The sequence below is a fragment of the Mus caroli genome, unplaced genomic scaffold, assembly GCF_978045245.1.
Source record: "Mus caroli unplaced genomic scaffold, Mus_caroli_1 scaffold_14, whole genome shotgun sequence".
Taxonomy (NCBI): Eukaryota; Metazoa; Chordata; class Mammalia; order Rodentia; family Muridae; genus Mus; species Mus caroli.
Window position 1 is genome coordinate 71,781,206 of NW_028227269.1, and position 19,307 is coordinate 71,800,512.

The 19,307-nt window shown below is 41.5% G+C and overlaps 1 protein-coding gene across 1 annotated transcript in view; it reads left to right on the plus strand.

Annotated features, from left to right (window-relative positions):
* The window catches only part of Slc38a6 (solute carrier family 38 member 6), a 62,131-nt gene extending 43,341 nt beyond the window's left edge, over nt 1-18,790 (plus strand). Inside the window, exons 7-16 of the mRNA XM_021179271.3 lie at nt 3,159-3,241; nt 3,642-3,700; nt 7,533-7,598; nt 7,832-7,885; nt 9,804-9,883; nt 10,952-11,052; nt 16,194-16,318; nt 17,426-17,570; nt 17,761-17,855; nt 18,136-18,790. Coding sequence (XP_021034930.1) covers nt 3,159-3,241; nt 3,642-3,700; nt 7,533-7,598; nt 7,832-7,885; nt 9,804-9,883; nt 10,952-11,052; nt 16,194-16,318; nt 17,426-17,570; nt 17,761-17,855; nt 18,136-18,216 — 889 coding nt within the window. The 3' untranslated portion in view covers nt 18,217-18,790. The remainder of the gene's footprint in view (nt 1-3,158; nt 3,242-3,641; nt 3,701-7,532; nt 7,599-7,831; nt 7,886-9,803; nt 9,884-10,951; nt 11,053-16,193; nt 16,319-17,425; nt 17,571-17,760; nt 17,856-18,135) is intronic.
* The last annotated feature ends 517 nt before the right edge of the window (nt 18,791-19,307 follow it).

The window sequence follows — 19,307 nt, forward strand, 5'->3', positions numbered from 1 at the left end:
CACACACCCTTTACTACAACTCTACTTTCCTGGTAGTTCTCTCTCTCTCTCTCTCTCTCTCTCTCTCTCTCTCTCTCTCTCTCTCTCTCTCTCAAAAAGTCAAGTTGGTTTGTAACCATTTTTTCTTTTTTCTTTCCTTCCTTTCTTCTTTCTTTCTTTCTTTCTTTCTTTTTTTTTTTTTTTTTATTAGAACACTGATCGTGAGCGGCACCCTCTTAACAGATATTCAGTATACAATGCAGTGTTGTTATCCAGCAGGAACAGCAGTGCTAACAGATGGAATCTGCTCCCCTACTCCCTCGGGGCCATTTTCTACTGGCACTGCAACTGTCTGGGTCTGATACTGGGTCCCAGAAGGAAAGATGTTTCAGACAGAGCCCCGGGCTCGCTGCCAGTTTCAGAGTTTAGTTACCAGGTGTTTCTTGGGAAGGGCTATTGTGAAGTTCCTCTTTGGTTTTTTTATTCAAGAGTAACTAGAAGATGAACGTGCTGAGTGTCAGTTTGTGTTTATTCTATGGTTGCTTTCATAGTGCTTCCTGCATCCCAGCCACTGAGGGGCACGTACAGGTGCAGCTAGAAAGCACAGCATCAGCCCTGCAGAGCAGAAATGCATGTGCATCTGGCAGCACATTTGCAAAGGACAGGAGTTGGAGCAAAGGACTCTCGAGGAGGGTGTCACTACCCAGTAGTAGTGAGCAAAGGTCTATCAAAAGGGTGTCATCACAAGCCAGAGTGTAATGATCTGCACTGAACAGTGAAGGCCACGCGTGCTAGAAGCCAGCTCGTAAACCCAGGCAAGGGCAGTGGGACACTGGCTACCTGGTAAGAGTGTAAGAGGATAGTTTATCACAGGGTAGGGTTAAGTTGAAAGCATCTACCAAACACCATAGGAATCCCCATTGATCGTTGATGGTTCCCAGACCTGCTCTAGCCTGGGTTTTCTTTCTTTCATTTTTTTGTTTTCCCAGACAGGGTTTCTCTGTGTTAGTTCTGGCCATCCTGAAACTTACCCTGTAGACCAGGCTGTCCTCAAACTCAGGTATTCCCCTGCCTCTGCCTCCCAAGTAGTTGGATTAAAGGCCAACATCACGACCACCCAGCTGGGTTTTATTGTCTTACATTGTTACAATTGTGCTTATATTTAATATGTTTTGCTGATCTTCTTTGTTAATTACTATACTTTCATTGTGCTGGTTACATATTGCCATCCTTTTTCCAGAGAGTACTGATTGGACAATAACATAGTAATACATGTTGGACCAAGTATACCACATCCTTGATTATTTTACTAACTTAATTTCAGTAATCTCAGGATAGATATATTTAACTAGCAACTGTTATTAGATTTTTCTTCCTATAGATTTGCTAGTTCATGTACTTCTATCATGAATTGTTTGTCTTTCATGTGTGCGTGTATTAAGGTCTTGGGGAATTAACTTTAACTTTAAAATGTTTATATAGCTGTACTAAATTAAAATTATATATGTACCCATATATTACAACCATGTAGTAGTAGCCATTCTAGATATATCCTTCTGACTTCAAATATATATATTTATGTTATTAAAAATAATAAATATATTATATTATATATTTGGCATATACAATATGCTTTGTATTTCTTATATAAATATGTATTTATTATAACATATTAAATAATATTTTGTATATATTATACATATACATAAATATAGATGTATTATATATATCTTTTTATATACATTGCATAAACATAAAATATGTATTGTATAATAAGTAAATTAAATTTAAATATGTTATTATTAAATATATGTTGAGAGTGTTACTTTTTCCTCTCTACTGAAATTTGTCTTTCATTCATTTTGTGTATGAATGTGTGTGTACACAAGAGTGTGAATGTACACATGTTGTATGCACATGTGTGTGGAGAGAGAGGACAGCCTAGGGTGTTGCTTCTTAGGTGCTATTCAGCATTCAGCTCATTTTCTTTTTAAGACAGGGTCTTTCACTGTGTTCACACTTGGTAGTGAGGCTGATCTGGCCGGCAGGCCTGCCTCTAGATCCCCAGAGCATGCTGTGTCTGTGCCAAGTGCCCAGCTTTTTTTTTTTTTTTTTTTTTTTTTTTTTAAGGTGGGTTCTGTGGATGCGATTCCTCAAGCTTGCAATGCAGGCAATCTACTGACAGACCCAGCCCCATGTTCCTGCTCTGTTAGCAAACACATGAGCACGCTACTAACCAACCATTCTTACTCAGTGTTCTCAAAGCTGTTAGAGAAAAGGTTAGCACTTTGGAGAAATGTAGAGCGGTACGACGAGGGAAATGACTCCTTGCTTGGTTTATCACCCAGAAACAATGAAGTTCCTGTCCTATCTTAATAATATCTGTCTTTTTCTCCGAACAGTGTCAGACTACAAACACACTTCATATCCATTCTTTCGGAGTTGTGCTATTAAATAATTTGCTTGCATCCAGTTTTCATAATTTTCTCAAGTTTCCTTATTTTAAATGTTCTCAATAAATACCACTTTATAAAAGTCTCTGTTCCTATTGCTGATGTTTTTGTTGCTCATGGTATTTTATAAGTCTTATAGGGCAAAATTATTTGAAGGCTCTTAGCATCATTGCCAGTTGCTTTCCATGTAAGAATTAGTGTGGTTTTAGCTTTCAGCCATGTTTGGCATACCTCAGTACTCCTCACAATAGGAGTTACCTCATTTTTTAAGTATTTGTTATTTTGGTAATTGAAAAAATGGCATCTCATTGGGCACTTTTGTATGTTTGTTTTGGTTTAGGTGTTGTTTGGAGACAAGGTCTCACTATGTAGTCCAGACCAGCCTCACACTGTTGATCTTGCCTTTGTGCTGAGCTATAGACTTATAACAATACTATTTTAATACACTCCCTAAGTTCATACCTGTTATTAATAGTGTAAGGGTTTCCTAACAACATTTAACAAAAAAGTGGGGTTTTCTTTTTAATGGATGATCCCTCCCTCTTTCCCTTTTTTCTTCTCCCTCTCTCCCTTTTCTTTTTTTTTTAAGCTCTCTCTCCCTTTTCTTTCCCTTTCTCTTTCTCTCCCCACTTCCTCCCCCCCGCCCCCTCCCGCCTTCTCTGTATGTGTGTTAGAACAGACATGAATGAGTCCTGTGTCCTATGCCTAACAGTGTTTTTCCGACAGGTCTTGGTATCTTGATGGACAGATGCTGCTGATCATCATCTGTGTAGGCATCGTGTTTCCTCTCTCACTGCTTCCCAAGATAGGTGAGTCTACAGAGTGAGGGGCTAAAACCTCACACCACCATGTATTTAAAATAGTGCTGTGAGTCCTTTTAAATTTGGCCCATTTTTTGGTTGCTCCATCCTCAGCCCTGCCTAGCTAACTAAATGTGTATGACTTGGCTTACGGCAGCATTCTGTCTGCCCCGCTAAAATGAAGTCCTTACAGCAGACCATTGAGGAGCAAGGCTTCCCATGCATTGCACTGCTCATGGTAAGCCAGTTCCTGTTCTGCTGTGCAGAGCTACATAATGATCTGTGACAGACGGGCCCTAGGCCCAGATACCAAGCTGCAGTAGAAAACATGCCCAAGATGCATGGCTCTGTTTGTAAGTCGGGATCACTTGCCTTATAAATTGCTTTTTATTTTATTGGTATTTTACAGGCTTTCTTGGCTACACAAGCAGTCTATCATTTTTCTTTATGGTGTTCTTTGCTCTTGTGGTAAGTTTAAAATATAAAGCATTGCTCATTTCATCTCAAAACGCAACTGTGTTAGTGACTGACGTTTCTAGCAGCTTTGCACTCAGAACCATAGCCGACTTCATATCATTAGCAGCACTGTTTTTTTTTTTAACATAAAAGTAATTTCAGTCACAGGATTATTCATTTTGTCTATTTTAAAGAAGCTTAAAACAAATTTAGTATCTTGTAGTTGGTCAGAGAAGGACATACAGAACTTGCTAGGACTCTAGGTAGAATAGAGACAGCTGTAGCAGCACTCTGTGGAGCAGTGGGCTCTGCTCTGTCAATCAGCTAACAGAGCGTCCTGATACCTTATTTCACTGATGAAATTATAGTTTTATAGTTTGAGACTTGGTTGGAAAGCTCTAAGGAGAACTGGGATATGAACGCAATCCTATCCACCCTGCTTATTCAGTGTAAAATGTTCCCATAAAGATAATATTGGAAATTAATATTTTTCTTCATATGCAGAAAATATATTTTAATTATCAGATTTTTATTATATATCAGATGGCAGTTTTACTTCTTTTATATTTATAAAATAATTTAATATAGGCTTTTTAATTCTTCTAAGACAGATCCTTGCATATAAGATTTTAATAAACTTTTTCCTTTGCACTGTATTTTATTCCATATTAAGTATATAAATGTCAAACCTTACATAGAATAAAATATTTTTAATTTTCCAGGAATATGTATATCCCAAGTAACCTTTTTCTGAGCACACAACTTGCAGCCACCTACTACTACGTTTATGTGCACACAGAGTCACACACACACACAGCCATACAGACATGCAACCACTTACCCACTCTGTATGAAGACATCAGGCATATTTGCATCACATCCGTCTTTGGTTAAATCATCTTCTGAGACACAGAATAAAGCAACTTAAAATAAGTGCAAGTAGCCCTGATTTCACTCTTCATAAACATTTATATTGTAAGGAATTTGTTAAGGCTGAAATATTTAACAGCGCTTGGTCATTTTTTAATTTATCTACATTAAAATTATCCCTCTACCCACCCCAATTGTCATTCAAGTAATGACAAGTTAGCATATAATTTTTAGGTTCTATACTATAAAGAGAAACAGTAGGTATTTTCATCACAAGGTAGTAGATGAAAAGCATCCATGTGGTTAGATATACATAGAATGTATGAGTCTTAATTGCCTGTAGATAACATACTGAATTTTGCCCTGGCGCTTAATCGACAAGGCAAGCATTTCATAGGTAGAAGTAATTCCGTTTTCACAGTCAATAGCTTAACACAGGTGGAGTGCATTGATGCAATATGTCTATTGCAGTGTTTTGTTTCTGCTGCAGCAGATACTCTTTAATTCAATGCAGGTTTCTGCTGCAGGGGTCACATGGAAATAATTCTCCCATATTAATCCTGATGCTCCACAAATCATCTACTTGAATTTCTACCTGTGAGAAGAGTTGAAATTTAGACTCTAGCAAGACCATGAAGTTTATACTTTTTTAATGCTGTTTTTTATTGCCATGTTTATTAGAGATTCTATTTCTATTTTTGTTTTTGTCTTTTTTTTGTTTTCTGAGACAGGGTTTTACTGTGTAACCCTGGCTGCCCATGAGCTTACTGTGTAGACCAGACAGGCCTGGAATTCACAGAAATGTATCTGCCCATGCCTCTGTCCCCTTAGGGCTGGCATTCAAGCTGTTTTCTACCATGCCCAGCTAACTGACTCTTTAAAAAACACATACCAGTTTTTAAAACGTGAGACTCCGGCAATTCTCTCCCGTCCTGTGGTTGGGTCCTAGCCCATTCCTTACCTGTCTCAGCATCTCTGCCCATTGTTTACTTTGAGACTGTGTATGCATAAGTCTATTATATTTATATTATAGTTTTATAGAATCGATCCAGAAAACGTTGTCTTAATTGTTCTCATGAAGCATTGCAGACCAGAGTGTCTCTACTAGCTGTTCTTCCAGGTCCTGATTGTCATTAAAAATTTAGCATAAATTTTCCTTTGAGAGTATCTACATTTAAACATGTTTCAATTTGCCAGTGGCTCAAAGTGACAGTAAGAGATGCCTTCATCCCGTATTTTTCTAACCTACCTTCTTGTCACTGGCATTGAGAGAGTTGGGGTGAGTTGCTGAGATCTCTATAAAGGAACATGGGAGGAAGTAAGCTGGGAGCTGCCCTGCAGAAGTGGAAGGGCCTTTTGTGCAAGGGCATTAAGTATTTTTAGTGCCTACGGTGATTTCTCTCCTTCTCTCTCCATCCCCCAGAGTGCCTTTCTTACCCAGTCTGTCTTTAGCGCCAAGCAAGGACTCCCTGTGACTCTCCTCTCTCTTGTGCTTGGGTCTCTGCCCACTCCTCACCTGTCTGCATCTCTCTCCACCCCAATCCACCATGCAGGTTTGAAGTTGGGATGACCCACAGGAATTAGCTGTAATAATGGAATTTATGTTAGTGTAAAACTAAGTTGCCAATAATTTTTTCCTAATCAATGAACTAGGCTATATTGTATCTTGAAGGATTTTGACTTGGCATTCAAGGCCTGGTACTCAGGAGTCTCAGGAAGCCAGGAGGCTCTGTTGCTGTCAGAGGCTGCTCCCTGCCACCCCACTCCACCCACCCAATAAGAGGGAAACAGGAGACATTGAATTTGCAGTGGCATCAGTAGGGCTGAACCCTGCTTTTCCAGCTACCTTCATCCTCACCCTACACTCCATCTCTCTTTTAAGACAAAACAAAACCTAAATAAAACCAAACCAAACAAACAAAAAAACCAACTTTTCAGGAAAAGAAAAGATAATGAGATTCTTGGTTCTTGTTTTGTTCTTGTCTCTTGATAAATTGATGGTTGGAGTTGGTTTTATTTTGAAAACTTACCTGGAAATGCCCAGTTTGTCCCCTAGACACCCCACCCCCTTTGAGGTTAGATTTTAAATTAAAAGTGACTCTTGGGTTCTCTCATTAACTTAATCCTAAAAGGGTGTGTTTTCTTTAGATTTATCACTGTATAAAATTTTGATTGAATTTGTTAAAATCCCAAACTAGGTAAGTTCCAAATAGGAATAGTATTTACTTACTGGTCTCCGCAAAGACAAATGCTTCCTTTCTTCTCTCTGCCCCTTTGTATGCTGGGATTTAGCCTGGAGCAAACATTTGCAGAGTAATTATGTGCCTGCAACAGGGCTACAATGGCAGTGTTGACACAGCCACAACTGGGGCTGCAGGAACAGGACGGCCACAGTTAAGAGAGTCAAATCCTGAAGCATGCCCATTGATGGTTCTGGGAAACAGCATCCCTCTGGATTGCTTTATTTCTGCCAGCTGGAGTTCCCTAGCTCTGCACCCGAGTTCTGGCCAGCTTTCTCCACACTCACCAATAGCACAAATGTGAAAAACTGAAGAGGTGAAAGTATGTGTTCATCAGGAATGCCAGCAAACACACTGAGAATTAAAGTCTCCCCCCACTTCTGCCTCTCTTCTGCTCTGTCTGCCACTGATGCTAATAGATAATCTTTGCAGTTATTATTGAAAGCGTGCTTCCTCTTTGAGTTGCACTTTAAAAACAGAACCAGTGTACTGTTGGAGTTTTGAAAATTGACACAAGAGTCTTTAATGAGCAGGATTCCCCACTGATCAGATGTAAAGCACTCCTGTCATGCTGGGCCCTCCCCTCCGCCCAGTGACCATGTTAAAGGGTGACCCCATTCTAGCTGGGAAAATCGGAGCATCAAGGAAACTTCTGTTTGGCTTTATTGAAAGCATCAACTTGTGATGAATTTTACTACAGATCATCTAAGTGCTGGTTGCATTTACTTTTACAGGTAGTAATTAAAAAATGGGCCGTTCCTTGTCCTGTGACCTTAAATTGCATCAATGAAGTCTTTCAGGTAATAATTTTTAGCTGTTTTTATTTTTAATTTTTCAACTAAAAAAAAAGAAATTGAAGGTAAATGAGTATTTTACTGATTGGTGAAAGGTAACAGTTACGTAACACTTTAGACCTTTTCTTTGAAGTAATTTGATTTGAAATTCTAGTAGTAATAAATTCATCATATTTGTTGATGTATTCTGACTTTTAATACCTATTGGTTTTTCTTTTCCCCTCAATACTCTTAAACAGATTTCAAACGCAACAGATGACTGTAAACCAAAGCTCTTTCATTTCTCCAAAGAGGTGTGTAAGTTATTAACAGATACTTTTGGTTGATTTTTCACATTTCAAGTTTTAAGAGATTTGTGTTACAGGGTCTCTTAGGTCTTTGTACCTGTAACTAATTAATTTTCATGAAAGTGCTAAGTATAGGATTGCCTACCAGAAGAATAATATTATTTAACACAGGGTGGCCCATTATGAAACAGCCACCTTTTTCTTTTCTTTCTTTTGGCATGCTTTTAAATGGAGCCTGTTTTAAATGGGCCTTTGCCTAAAAGAACAGATTTACCAAATGTCTGGTCTGGCCAGTAAGGTCCTCTGTGGATATGGCTTTCCTGTTGCGCTCTGGACTTGTAAAGCTAAATCGCCAATTACATCAAAAACTCCTCCCTGGTGAGTAGGACTTTGGTCTCTAGCTAAACAGCCTCATCAATGGGCCAGCATTTGAGTACTGCCAGTATACCTTCTGAGCAGAACTCCAGGGGAATTTATGATGTTCACAGCAGAGACCAGAAACCCAAGTCGCATGCCCACTCTTAAGAGAGCTGTAGGATCTAGAAAGTGCCTGGAAGAATCCCTGAACACAAGCAGGCAAACAGGGGCTCCCTGCTTTGCTCTCATGGAAAAGGCGGAGCCTTCCTGTTTCTGGGAGTCTCTTCCTCTCGACTTTGTTTTTCTACTGAAATGTTGTTTTGTAGGTCCCAGACGCCAGACTCTCCTCTCCTCGCTGCACAGCTTTGTTAGTATAGAATGTTAATGTGGTTTGTTCTCTGTACAAAACTTTCCCTTTTATCTCCAGTTTATACTAAGAAATGTCTTCCCAAGCCTTGCGAGGGAGGTCACCACATCTTTCACACGGCGAAGACCTCCATGGGCCTTAAAGATCAGGGCAGGGTAGTTGACAGGCCAGGAAACTGAGCAGTTTATGATTCAGAGAACGTATCTTAAGCTCTCATTCCCCTAATACAGCTTCAAGAAACACAGCGTCCTAGGCACTGTATTCCAAAGTAGGCCTGCCTTCATCTGGAGCTTCTTTTGGTGAAGAGCCCAACACTAGCTCAGGAGAAATATTTTTAGACCAGAAAAGAGAAAATAAATCATTACCATCCATTTGTTAAAGACAGTTCTTTAATTTAGAGGGTAATAGCGTTTGGCTTGCTAGTTTTCTCTGGCTCTTGTTAAGTATTCTAATAATAATTTTTAAAGAAACCTTAGGCTTATATATTACATGAGATCCTAAGGAGTTTTTCGGGTCTAGAATTAATGATCTTTGTGCTCATTAAGAAAGATCTTGGTCATGGATTCTGGCAGTACAAAGATGTGGCTTCTATTTGGAGTACTTACTTGCATCGAGTAAGTAAAGGCAGATTTGAAAGCATTAGCACTATTGCTGCTTGGTTAATGAGATGTATTAAATCGTGCATACCTTAAGAACAACTGGAATTATAATAAAAATTATTTTAAATGTAGCTCTTTATATATTACCTAAATTAGTTTTATCTTATCCAAATAATGTAGAAAGTGGTCATTGTAATAAAGCAACCTGATTTGAGAGGCCAGCCAGAAAATGTGGTTAGAATCGGCAAGCCACCTATAAGCTATAGTAGTTGCTGGTGACTGCAGATCCTCTTCTCTCCTCTCTCTCTCTCTCTCTCTCTCTCTCTCTCTCTCTTTTTCTCTTTCTGTCTGTCGTATGAAGAGATCATTTACAAAAGATGGCACAGATTTGACTAAGTTGTTTTTTAAAAAGAGCTTTATTGTTGTGCTGGCAATGGCTCAGCTGTATGAGTGTCTGCGGCAAGCCTGACTCCTTAGTCACCCTCTGACCTCTGCAAGGGCTAACTAAATAACAATGTAATTAAAACAAGAAGAACTGAGGTTATTATCAAATACAAATGATGTAACAGATAATAGTGTTTTGTTCTAATTTTTTTTTCAGAGCGTTTACGCCATACCAACCATGGCTTTTTCCTTTCTCTGCCATACCTCAGTATTGCCCATATACTGTGAGCTTCAAAGGTACTGTGGAACGCTGTGGCCTTCAGATCCAGTCACATTCTCACTTATGAACCCTTCCCCATTGCCCTGAATTCCAAGTGTTAGCTTACCAAAAAAAAAAAAAAAAACAAAAAACAAAAAACAAAAAAAACCAGACAAACAAGGTAATTGTTTTAGTCGGGGTTTTATTACTGTGAAGAGACTCCATGACCACAGCAACTCTTTTTTTTTTTAAAGATTTATTTATTTATTATGTAAGTACACTGTAGCTGTCTTCAGACACTCCAGAAAAGGGTGTCAGATCTTGTTACGGATGGTTGTGAGCCACCATGTGGTTGCTGGGATTTGAACTCAGGAACTTCGGAAGAGCAGTCAGTGCTCTTAACCACTGAGCCATCTCACCAGCCCCCCACAGCAACTTTTTTTTTGGTTTTTTCGAGACAGGGTTTCTCTGTGTAGCCCTGGCTGTCCTGGAACTCACTCTGTTGACCAGTCTGACCTAGAACTCAGAAACCCGCCTGCCTCTGCCTCCCGAGTGCTAGGATTAAAGGTGTGTGCCACCACGCCCGGCAACAGCAACTCTTATAAAGGAAAACATTTAGTTGGGGCTGGCTTATGGTTTAGAGGTTCAGTCCATTGTCATCATGGTGGGCAGGCAGGCAGACATGGTGCTGGAGGAGCCAAGAGTTCTACATCTGAATCCATAAGCATCAGGAGGAGACTGTGTACCTCAAAGCCCACCCCACCCCCCAGTGACACACTTCCTCCAATAAGGCCACACCCACTTCAACAAGGCCACACCTCCTAGTAGTGCCACTCCCTCTAAGTCAAGCATTCAAACACATGAGTCTATGGAGCTGATCCCTATTCATAGCACCACAGCAACCAAGAGCTAAGTCTGTCCTCACTGGGAAGGTTGCCAGTGACACCATCTCTGTCTGTGAGTGTCCACCTGTGAATTCCAGTGTGTAGTCATCTATGAACTCATGACGGGCCCTGACTGGCCTTGCAATGCTCATTTCTTCAGATATGATTCATATCACTGGCTTTGTCAACCTTCACTGGGTATTTGTTTGTTTGTTGTTTCAGCCCTTCAAAGAAAAGGATGCAGAATGTGACCAACACAGCGATTGCGTTGAGCTTTCTGGTTTACTTTGTGTCTGCACTCTTTGGCTACCTCACTTTTTATGGTGAATATATTTTTAATTTTAATTATGCAACGAAAGAAGGACAGATGCCCTCACCCCACCTGTGGCTTTGCTTTCTGCCACTTGCTTGTAAGGCCATCTATCCAGGCCATTTTAGCACTGTGGCAAATCTGACAAATCACCCTTAAGGCCTGTGCTCAGGCACATTGGTGCCTTTCTCTTCAGATGCCTGAAAGACACTCGTAAAAGTATAAGTATATATTTTGGAGACGTTTCCTGCAAAGTTTGTGGAGGTTTTTCCTTTTTCATTAAGAATATCGAAAACAAAAACAAAATGTAGAACAAGAAAGAAAAGATAAGCAAAACTCACAAACAATCACAGCACAGCACAGCACCCAGCCCTCAGCTCACCCAGTGTTGCACACACTCATCAGTTCACAGTGACTGCGAGGACTTGGCTGTTTTCTTAGGGGACGTGTATCTGCCGGTGGGTGACCTGCTTGAGGGCTCTGTGCACCTTTCCGGTTTTAGACATCTGTGGTCACCAGCGTTGACCTTGAGTGACACTTCCCTTCCCATTTCCCAGCGTCAGACAGGGTTTTCTTCTACCACTGCACGTCCTAGGCCCAGTGGGAAGAGAATTGGTTTTGAAATCCAATAAACCTGGGTCACGTAACTAATGTCATACCCTAACTAGTAACTAATGTCATACCCTAACTAGTAACTAATGTCATACCCTAACTAGTAACTAATGTCATACCCTAACTAGCTCTGGGACCTAAAGGGGAGCCCACGCCTTGAATTATCCTCACTTCTAATCTGTAATGTGAGCATAACTGAATAAGGTTGTAGAGAGACAGAAGTGAGGTCTACATACAGTCCTGCTGCAGTATTTGGCACATAATAGTCCTTTCCAAGTGAGAGCTGTCCATAGCTGTCCATTACCACCATCCTCACCATTGTAACTGGCTCCGTTTTAGGTATCCTATGTCAGCACTGTGCTTCTAGTTATTCTTAGCTGCGTGTTAGATGTGCACACGGATGCATGCTTGCGCATGTATAGGTGGAGGTTAGAGGACAACCCCAGGTGTCATTCTTCAAGAGCCTTCCACCTTGTTTTTGTGAGGCCGAGTTTCACACTTGGCCTGGAATTGACAAGTAGGCTGGACTGGCTGTCAGCAAGTTGTGGCGACACTACTTGCCTTTGCCTCCCAGCCCTGGGGTTCTGAGACATCCATCACACCCAGGTTTCTTTAAAGCTTGGTTCTGAGGATTGAACAAAGATCCTCATAGCTGCAAGGCTACCCAGCCCCTCTTCCTATGACAGCTTCTTGGTGCATGCTCTGTCGTATGGTGGCTTCTGTGTATGTGCTATTCGTGTGCTGTTTTCAGTGTGGGACACATCTGCAGTTGTTCTCTGTGTTTCCTCCTCCTTGTCTGTTATTTCAGTAGTGACAAAGGGCATTCCTATCATCGAAGTGTGAGCTTGCATTTAGTCAGGGTGCTACAGGGTGACAGTGGTGGAGTTCTGTGTATATCCTCCTGGAAAATGTGCTTCCCACACTGAGCACAGGCCTGCTGCCCAGAGCAGTGAACGTGAGGCAGATTGTCTGCCTTTCCTCCTCATCAAAATGGCAAAATCTCTAAACATACATGTTGTACTTTGTTGTATTTTGGTTGTTAGATTTACTAGTTTAGAGACGTGAGCTTAGTCAAAGCTTTCTTTAGCAAGATCCTAAAACTGGACTTCTTGGCTTTTAAAAAGATATATTGTGCCACATGGCTGCATATATTTTTAATTGCAATTATCACCCATTATAAGCACTGCTGATTATCACTGAGATTCTTAGGACTAAAAGAGTTTCACATGTATGAATCTTGATGAGTTTAGAATATTGGTGTCATGCGGTGAGTTTTAGATTTCAGAGTATTTCACACTTTCAGTTTTCAGATCAGTGCTACTCATCCTGTGTTCATTTTGGAAATCTTTAATGTCTAATAAATACAGAGTCCTTCCCCTCCTTGTAGGTCAATAGAACAACCTGGAAGAAGTCTCCAGTTCCCACTAATACCCAGGATGATTACAAAATAGTCATGTGAATCCCATGAGATACTGGGTGCTTCCGAACTCTAGATAGCCTGACAAGAACCTCCTAAGGTGCAACAGAGACAGAAAAGGGACTCAGCCAGTGAGCTGACAGCTAAGCAAGAGTCGAGTGTCTTGCTAAGATTGCTTCCGTCTTCATAACTCAGATGAGCCTGTTTAGATTGACTAATGAGGCCACCACCTTCAGATTAGAGGTGGAGCTGAAGCCTGGATTCTCTTTCTTTCTCCATATCTACAAATCTCCAAAGTCTTCAACACTTGGCTGCCTTTGATAAACATAAAACCCAGGCCGCGTTCCTTTGTTTTGGGTTCTAATTAAAGTGAACTTTAGTAAACTATGGCTTACCCAAGCCCCTGTCATGTGTTTAGCCACTATCCATACAGATGAAATGTTTTTTAGACAGGGATTTGCCATGCTATCAAGTAAAGCTGTCAGGGTGCCTCTAACTTAACCCCTTTCCCTTAGCCCGTGAGCTTCCAGATGCCATGCACTGAAGGAATTCCCAGCGGATAGGATCACATCATGAGTAGGCGGCTGACAGGTTCTAGCACCCTTCCAAAGGCAGAAGGCACTTGGATGGGTGATAGTTTCTTACTTGCAGTACTTCTTTGTCCCCATTGTTAATCACAATGAAGAAATGCCTTCTGCTGTGGCTTTTAGACAGTGTAGTCCCAGCTCTCCTAGCTGCTCGTGTCAGCAGGAAATGGTCAGTCTGGTAGGCCTCGCCTAAAGTTCAATCGTACAATTCATCTTTTTAGGTTAGCAGTTTGATCCTAGATCAGTAAAATGTCCTGTCCTGGAATCAAAAGACAGCTTTCTAAATGCACGCCAGTATTCTTTCTGCTACCTTATGGAAATCTTCCTTGGATACAGGAATGCTAAACAGGCAGACACGTGATGCCACTGGTCCAAAGCGGGGGTGGGGGGGTGGGGTGTGGAATCGGTCCTTTTGGAAATCTATGATGCTTTCTCTGAGTCCAAATAAGTGTGTTATAATCTGTTCCTTAGGTAAGAATGCAGAGTGGCTAGCTCAGAAGATTTTCACCCTGGGAAAAAAAGGATTTCTAGTAATGTAGTTATTAATACTTCTGGAACTGGTTGGAATCTTTATCTAGACTCTTAAAGCTTAGTTGGTATTGTTATTATGACTTCTGTCATAATTATGACATACCATATTAGTTATGGCTTTTGTCAGACTGAAGGGATCTCTAAATATCAACCCACATTAATTCTATTGGTTCTAATCACAGATGTTAAAGAGGGAAAGTGTTCCTCGGGTGAGCCACGCCAGTGCCCAAACATTGGGTAAGCAGGCCATTTTAATGTCTGCGAGGTTGTTAAGCAAGAAGTGTTAATAGCTCATTTTATGACTCAGAAAATGGAAATAAAGTAGTTTGCCATATTTCTCCAAAGACTCACAAGTATCTCAGATTTGGAAATAGGATCCAGATTTCTTGGCTCTTCCCAGTTCTCCTACCTAGCCCTGGTCTTGATTCTCTAATTTTTGTCTAACACTCTAGACAGTTCCATTCTCTCCTGTGCCTGTGGTTGCTAGCCTGGTTCACCATCCTCTTCTGTGCCTGTGGTTGCTAGCCTGGTTCAGAGCCTCTGTTACTTTAGTGATTATGGCTCTGATTTTTTGGATTTGTGTTTCTGATATTTTTTGTCCACTCTGTGCTTGTGTGTAGTTCAGATCATAATACACTCCTCTTTCTATCTTAGTTACATTCCTCACAGTTGGAGGTTCCAGTCTCTAGCCTGGAGGCACAGTGGCCAGAGCTAGTCAGAAGAATGAAGAGTAATGAAGTCCTGTCCTGCATACTTTCTTCTCTTCTATACAGCCTGGCATCCCAATCTGTGGGATTTAAAACCTCTGTCCTATTTTAAGTCTAAACTGATCTTTGTCTAGAGGTCCTGAGGTGTGGTTGAACACCGTCATTCTTCCTAGGCGACCTGGGTGAGGGGAACAGTGCGGATGGAAGGAAGCTACCAGGTAGAGAGCCTGGTTGGCCTCTCAGTCCTGTCTCTGAATGGACCTGATTTACTAAACAAGCTATTTTCTTGACCCTTCATTCTTTGTTTTACGCAAGATGGAAATAGACAAAGCTGATACTGTACACAAAACACTCTGCAGAAGTGTGTAAGCAATCCCTCGAGTATAGTCCTGCACAGAACATCGTGGAATCTGAGAAACACTGGTGTTGAGGGGTCACTTTATCACAAGTGTGGGGTGCTCTGCCCACCCCACACAGTGTGCTCTTAGGCAGACTGCCTGGCACTCTTGAGCCTTCATATCTCATATTGCTATGGTGACCAAATTCACCAGTGCACATGTAAGCACTTTATAGGCACAAGTGTGTAAACCCTTTCATTAACAGTATAGACAAGTTCTAACGAGTTTGCTTTGGTTTGTGTTTTGTGTTTCATTTTATTTTGTTTTTGTGATTAGGCCTCACTGGCCTGGAACATTGATAAGTAGGCCAGGCTAGCCTCAAACTCACCTGCCTCCTGCCTCCTCTGCCTCTCTGCCTCTCTGCCTCTCTGCCTCTCTGCCTCTCTGCTTCTGCTCCTCATTGCTGTGATTACAGCCATGTACCACCACACCTGGTTAAAGAGATATTATTAATTGTTTTAGTCATAATTTTGGAGATCCTGTGTGTACTGATTAAAAACTTCTTAAAAGAATACAAAAGCATTTACACGGGCTGGCAAGATGTCCCAGAAGGTAAAAAGCCCTTGCCACTAAGCTCAGTGAACAAAGTTTGGTCCCAGAACCAGGTCCCACATGTTTCCTCTGAGCTCCACATATGTGCAATGGCTCAGGCATCCCCAAATAAGGAAGTCAATTCTGTAATACATGTCAGAAAGTAGCATACATCTCAAGAATATGCTTAGTATCTTTGTATTTCCTAGTACAGAGAGAAAAAGGCCAGAAACTAATTTCAGAATGGTATCCAAGCCTAGTATAAACCAATAATGCAACAGAAAATAACTTTGGTATTATTGGCATAGTGGTACAAAGTTTATTATTTGACCCTGATTGCTGCTGCTGTTGTTGTTTTAATTTATTTACAGACAAAGTGGAGTCAGAATTGCTACAAGGTTATAGTAAATACTTGCCACATGATGTTATTGTCATGGCTGTGAAGTTATGCATACTATTCGCTGTGCTTCTGACAGTCCCTCTAATCCACTTCCCTGTAAGTATGCCTAAAGGTTTTGTTGCTTAGTGTCGTAGCTCCCTAATATGGCAACACTAATGCTTTGCAGACCAGAACCTCTGAATCACATCTAGCCTTGTGTATCTTATTCATTTGTCAAGTAATTGATCCAAGACCTCATACTAGCATATGGTCCCATGAAAGCACAGAAATAACAGTGAGCCTCGACGCTAATCTGTGCTCTCTGCGGTTCCGTTTAGATTTACCTCTCCCTCAGTTTTGTTTCCAATTTAGAAACTATAGTTCTAAAGTTTTAGGGTTGCGGGGGGGCGATGTCTTCCTATATTCTGTTTTCAAAAGAATGCGCACACAGAAGAGAAAGTCGATTCAGCAAAAATAAGCTCCTCTTGGTCTACAGCTTCTTCCCATAGGGGAAGCTGGTTCACTCTTAGGCTTTGTACTCGCTCTGAGATTTAAGAGGCAGAGCAGATTCCCATTCTGCATCCAGTTGCTGCACAGAAGAATCTTAAGAATTTCCGTGAAAATGAAAACAAGAGCTTTGGGTAAAAAGGCTTCTGCCTGGGTGTCTTGAACACATATGAGTTCTTACAGACCGGGACCTGCAGGAATCCTTGCCTCCCTGTGAGACCGCAGGGTCAGGGGTCCTGCAGGGCTGGAGAAACGTGTGGGCTGTGGCTGCCAATGGTCTGCCCTGGCAGTGGAAGACGTGGGGAATGCTTTTGCATTCCACACCATGGAACAGATAACGAAACAAAACAGAAAATGGTGTTTCTCTTCCATGCCATGTTTTGTTTTTTTCTGCTTGAAAGTTTCTGTTGAATTTAATGAAAGTTGTTCTTTGTGATTTCGTAACGCAGTGTTATAGCTTGTAATTCTTTAAATTATATTTTCTGGAAAAATTGCCTGTGAAACTTTGGGTGGAATTTAAGAAAAATAATTTTTATGACACTCACTCAGAAAGGTTTATGAGAATAAAAACACCGCATAGTGACAGTTTATGCTGTGTCCGGGGAATACAAATGATTTGGGGTAAAAATATTATGGTTACTGTACATGTGCTCCTCTAAGCAAGCACTGTGCCCTCCATCCTTCACCCTTCGCCTGACCTCCTTCCCCTGCGCTTAGGCCAGGAAAGCTTTAATGATGATCCTGTTCTCCAATTACCCATTTTCCTGGATTCGACATTCCCTGACCACAGCAGCGCTCAACACCATCATCGTGGTGCTCGCCATCTATGTCCCTGACATTAGAAATGTATTTGGTGTGGTTGGTAAGTTTCCCACTTTAAAAAGCCCATGTAGTAAAGGGGACGGGGACGTCTCATCAGTGGAAGAGCGTCTCCCAGCACGGGTGGGCTCCTCAGGTTTGGTCTCCAGCCCCACAAAAGCCAGAGGGGTAATAAAGTCATCACTCTCTCAGCTGAGCTCACACGGCCTGTTTCTTCCTCTCGACCCTCGCAGGCGCCAGCACATCGACATGCTTGATTTTTGTGTTCCCAGGGTTATTTTATCTTAAACTCAGCCGAGAGGATTTCCTCTCCTGGAAAAAGCTTGGGGTAGGTTGTTTTCAACTGTTTAAGACTTCTATTTTAAGGAATAGTGTGTTTATTACTATATCTAAGAAGACAGAATATCTTAATTTACAAAGTTCATTTTAGAGTCTAGCATGATGGCTCATGCTTGTAATCCCAGCTCTTAGGGGACTGAGGCAGGAGGATTTCTGAGTGTTCAAGGCTAGCCTGAGCTACAGCATGAGACCCTGTGTACTGACACTGAATGAAAGTCTTCTGTGGAGAGGGTGGAGGCTCACACTCAGCATCTCTTCTGTCTCCACAGGCTTTGTTCCTGCTCCTCACAGGTGCTGTGGTTGGAAGCTTCAGTTTAGTGCTCATCATTTTTGACTGGGTCAACAAATGAAAAAAATGTTTTTATTATGAAGACTAACTTACCTCTATAAACAAGAAGGGATTATTGTGGAAGGTGCCATATATGAAAATTACACTCAGGAAAACTCTTAATAGGGAAGCTGGACAGAGCAGCAATAGGAATTTAGCCGTTTTAATTTTAACCAAAAATTAGAAATACTCAAAATACTTGAAATGTTCTTAAATGTGCAGAGTCACTCTTTTGTTTGGAAGTTTCATTTTCTGTGTTTTGTTCTGTGTCTGAGGCAGGACCTAGCTGTGTAGACCAAGCTGGCCTTGAACTCACAGCAGTCTGCAATTGGGATTTGGTTCTAAGACAAAGGTCTTAATTTGGTTCCCAAAGCCTGGCTTCCAGGCCTGAGGGTCCCTGTCCCCAGCTGGCTTCAATTAATAATTTAAAAAAAAAAGTTGCCAATGGCTGGACAGAAAAATGGAGGTGGGGCTTTTAGATTGTATGGGCAAGGGACAGAGAGAGGGAGAGGAGAATTGCCATGATTGAGGGGGAAAGGGATCAGATTTAAGAACTGCAGGAGAAAATTATCCAGCAATGTAGGTTGAAAGGGAAAGCAGCCCTGGGGGTTGGGGGTGGGGTGGGTGGGGCTGCTGCCCAATAAGTAACTGGGCAGCACTCGGGAGGCAGAGGCAGGCGGATTTCTGAGTTCGAGGCCATCCTGGTCTACAAAGTGAGTTCCAGGACAGCCAGGGCTACACAGAGAAACCCTGTCTTGAAACACACACACACACAAAAATAAAACAAAAAAAAACCCCATAGATTTAGAAGGTGTTAAGCCAGGAACACCAGAGGGAAATGTATGCTAGCCTTGGAGAGGACTAGAAGTGCCCAGCCATTGAGCTAGTTAAGGCATATCAAAATCAGCTGGAATGTAGACTCATTGGAGAATCCAGAGAGCTCCTGGGCGGGCGCAGCTTGAGTGGGACCTGCCAGGAGCCAAAGCAGGTTAACCAATCACCGCTACAGACTGCCTGCTGCTGCTCCTGCCAGGTGCTGGGGTTAGGAACTCTGCCACCATCCTGGCACATGCCTGGCATCTGTGACTTAAAAAAAAAAAAGTAGCCTTTATT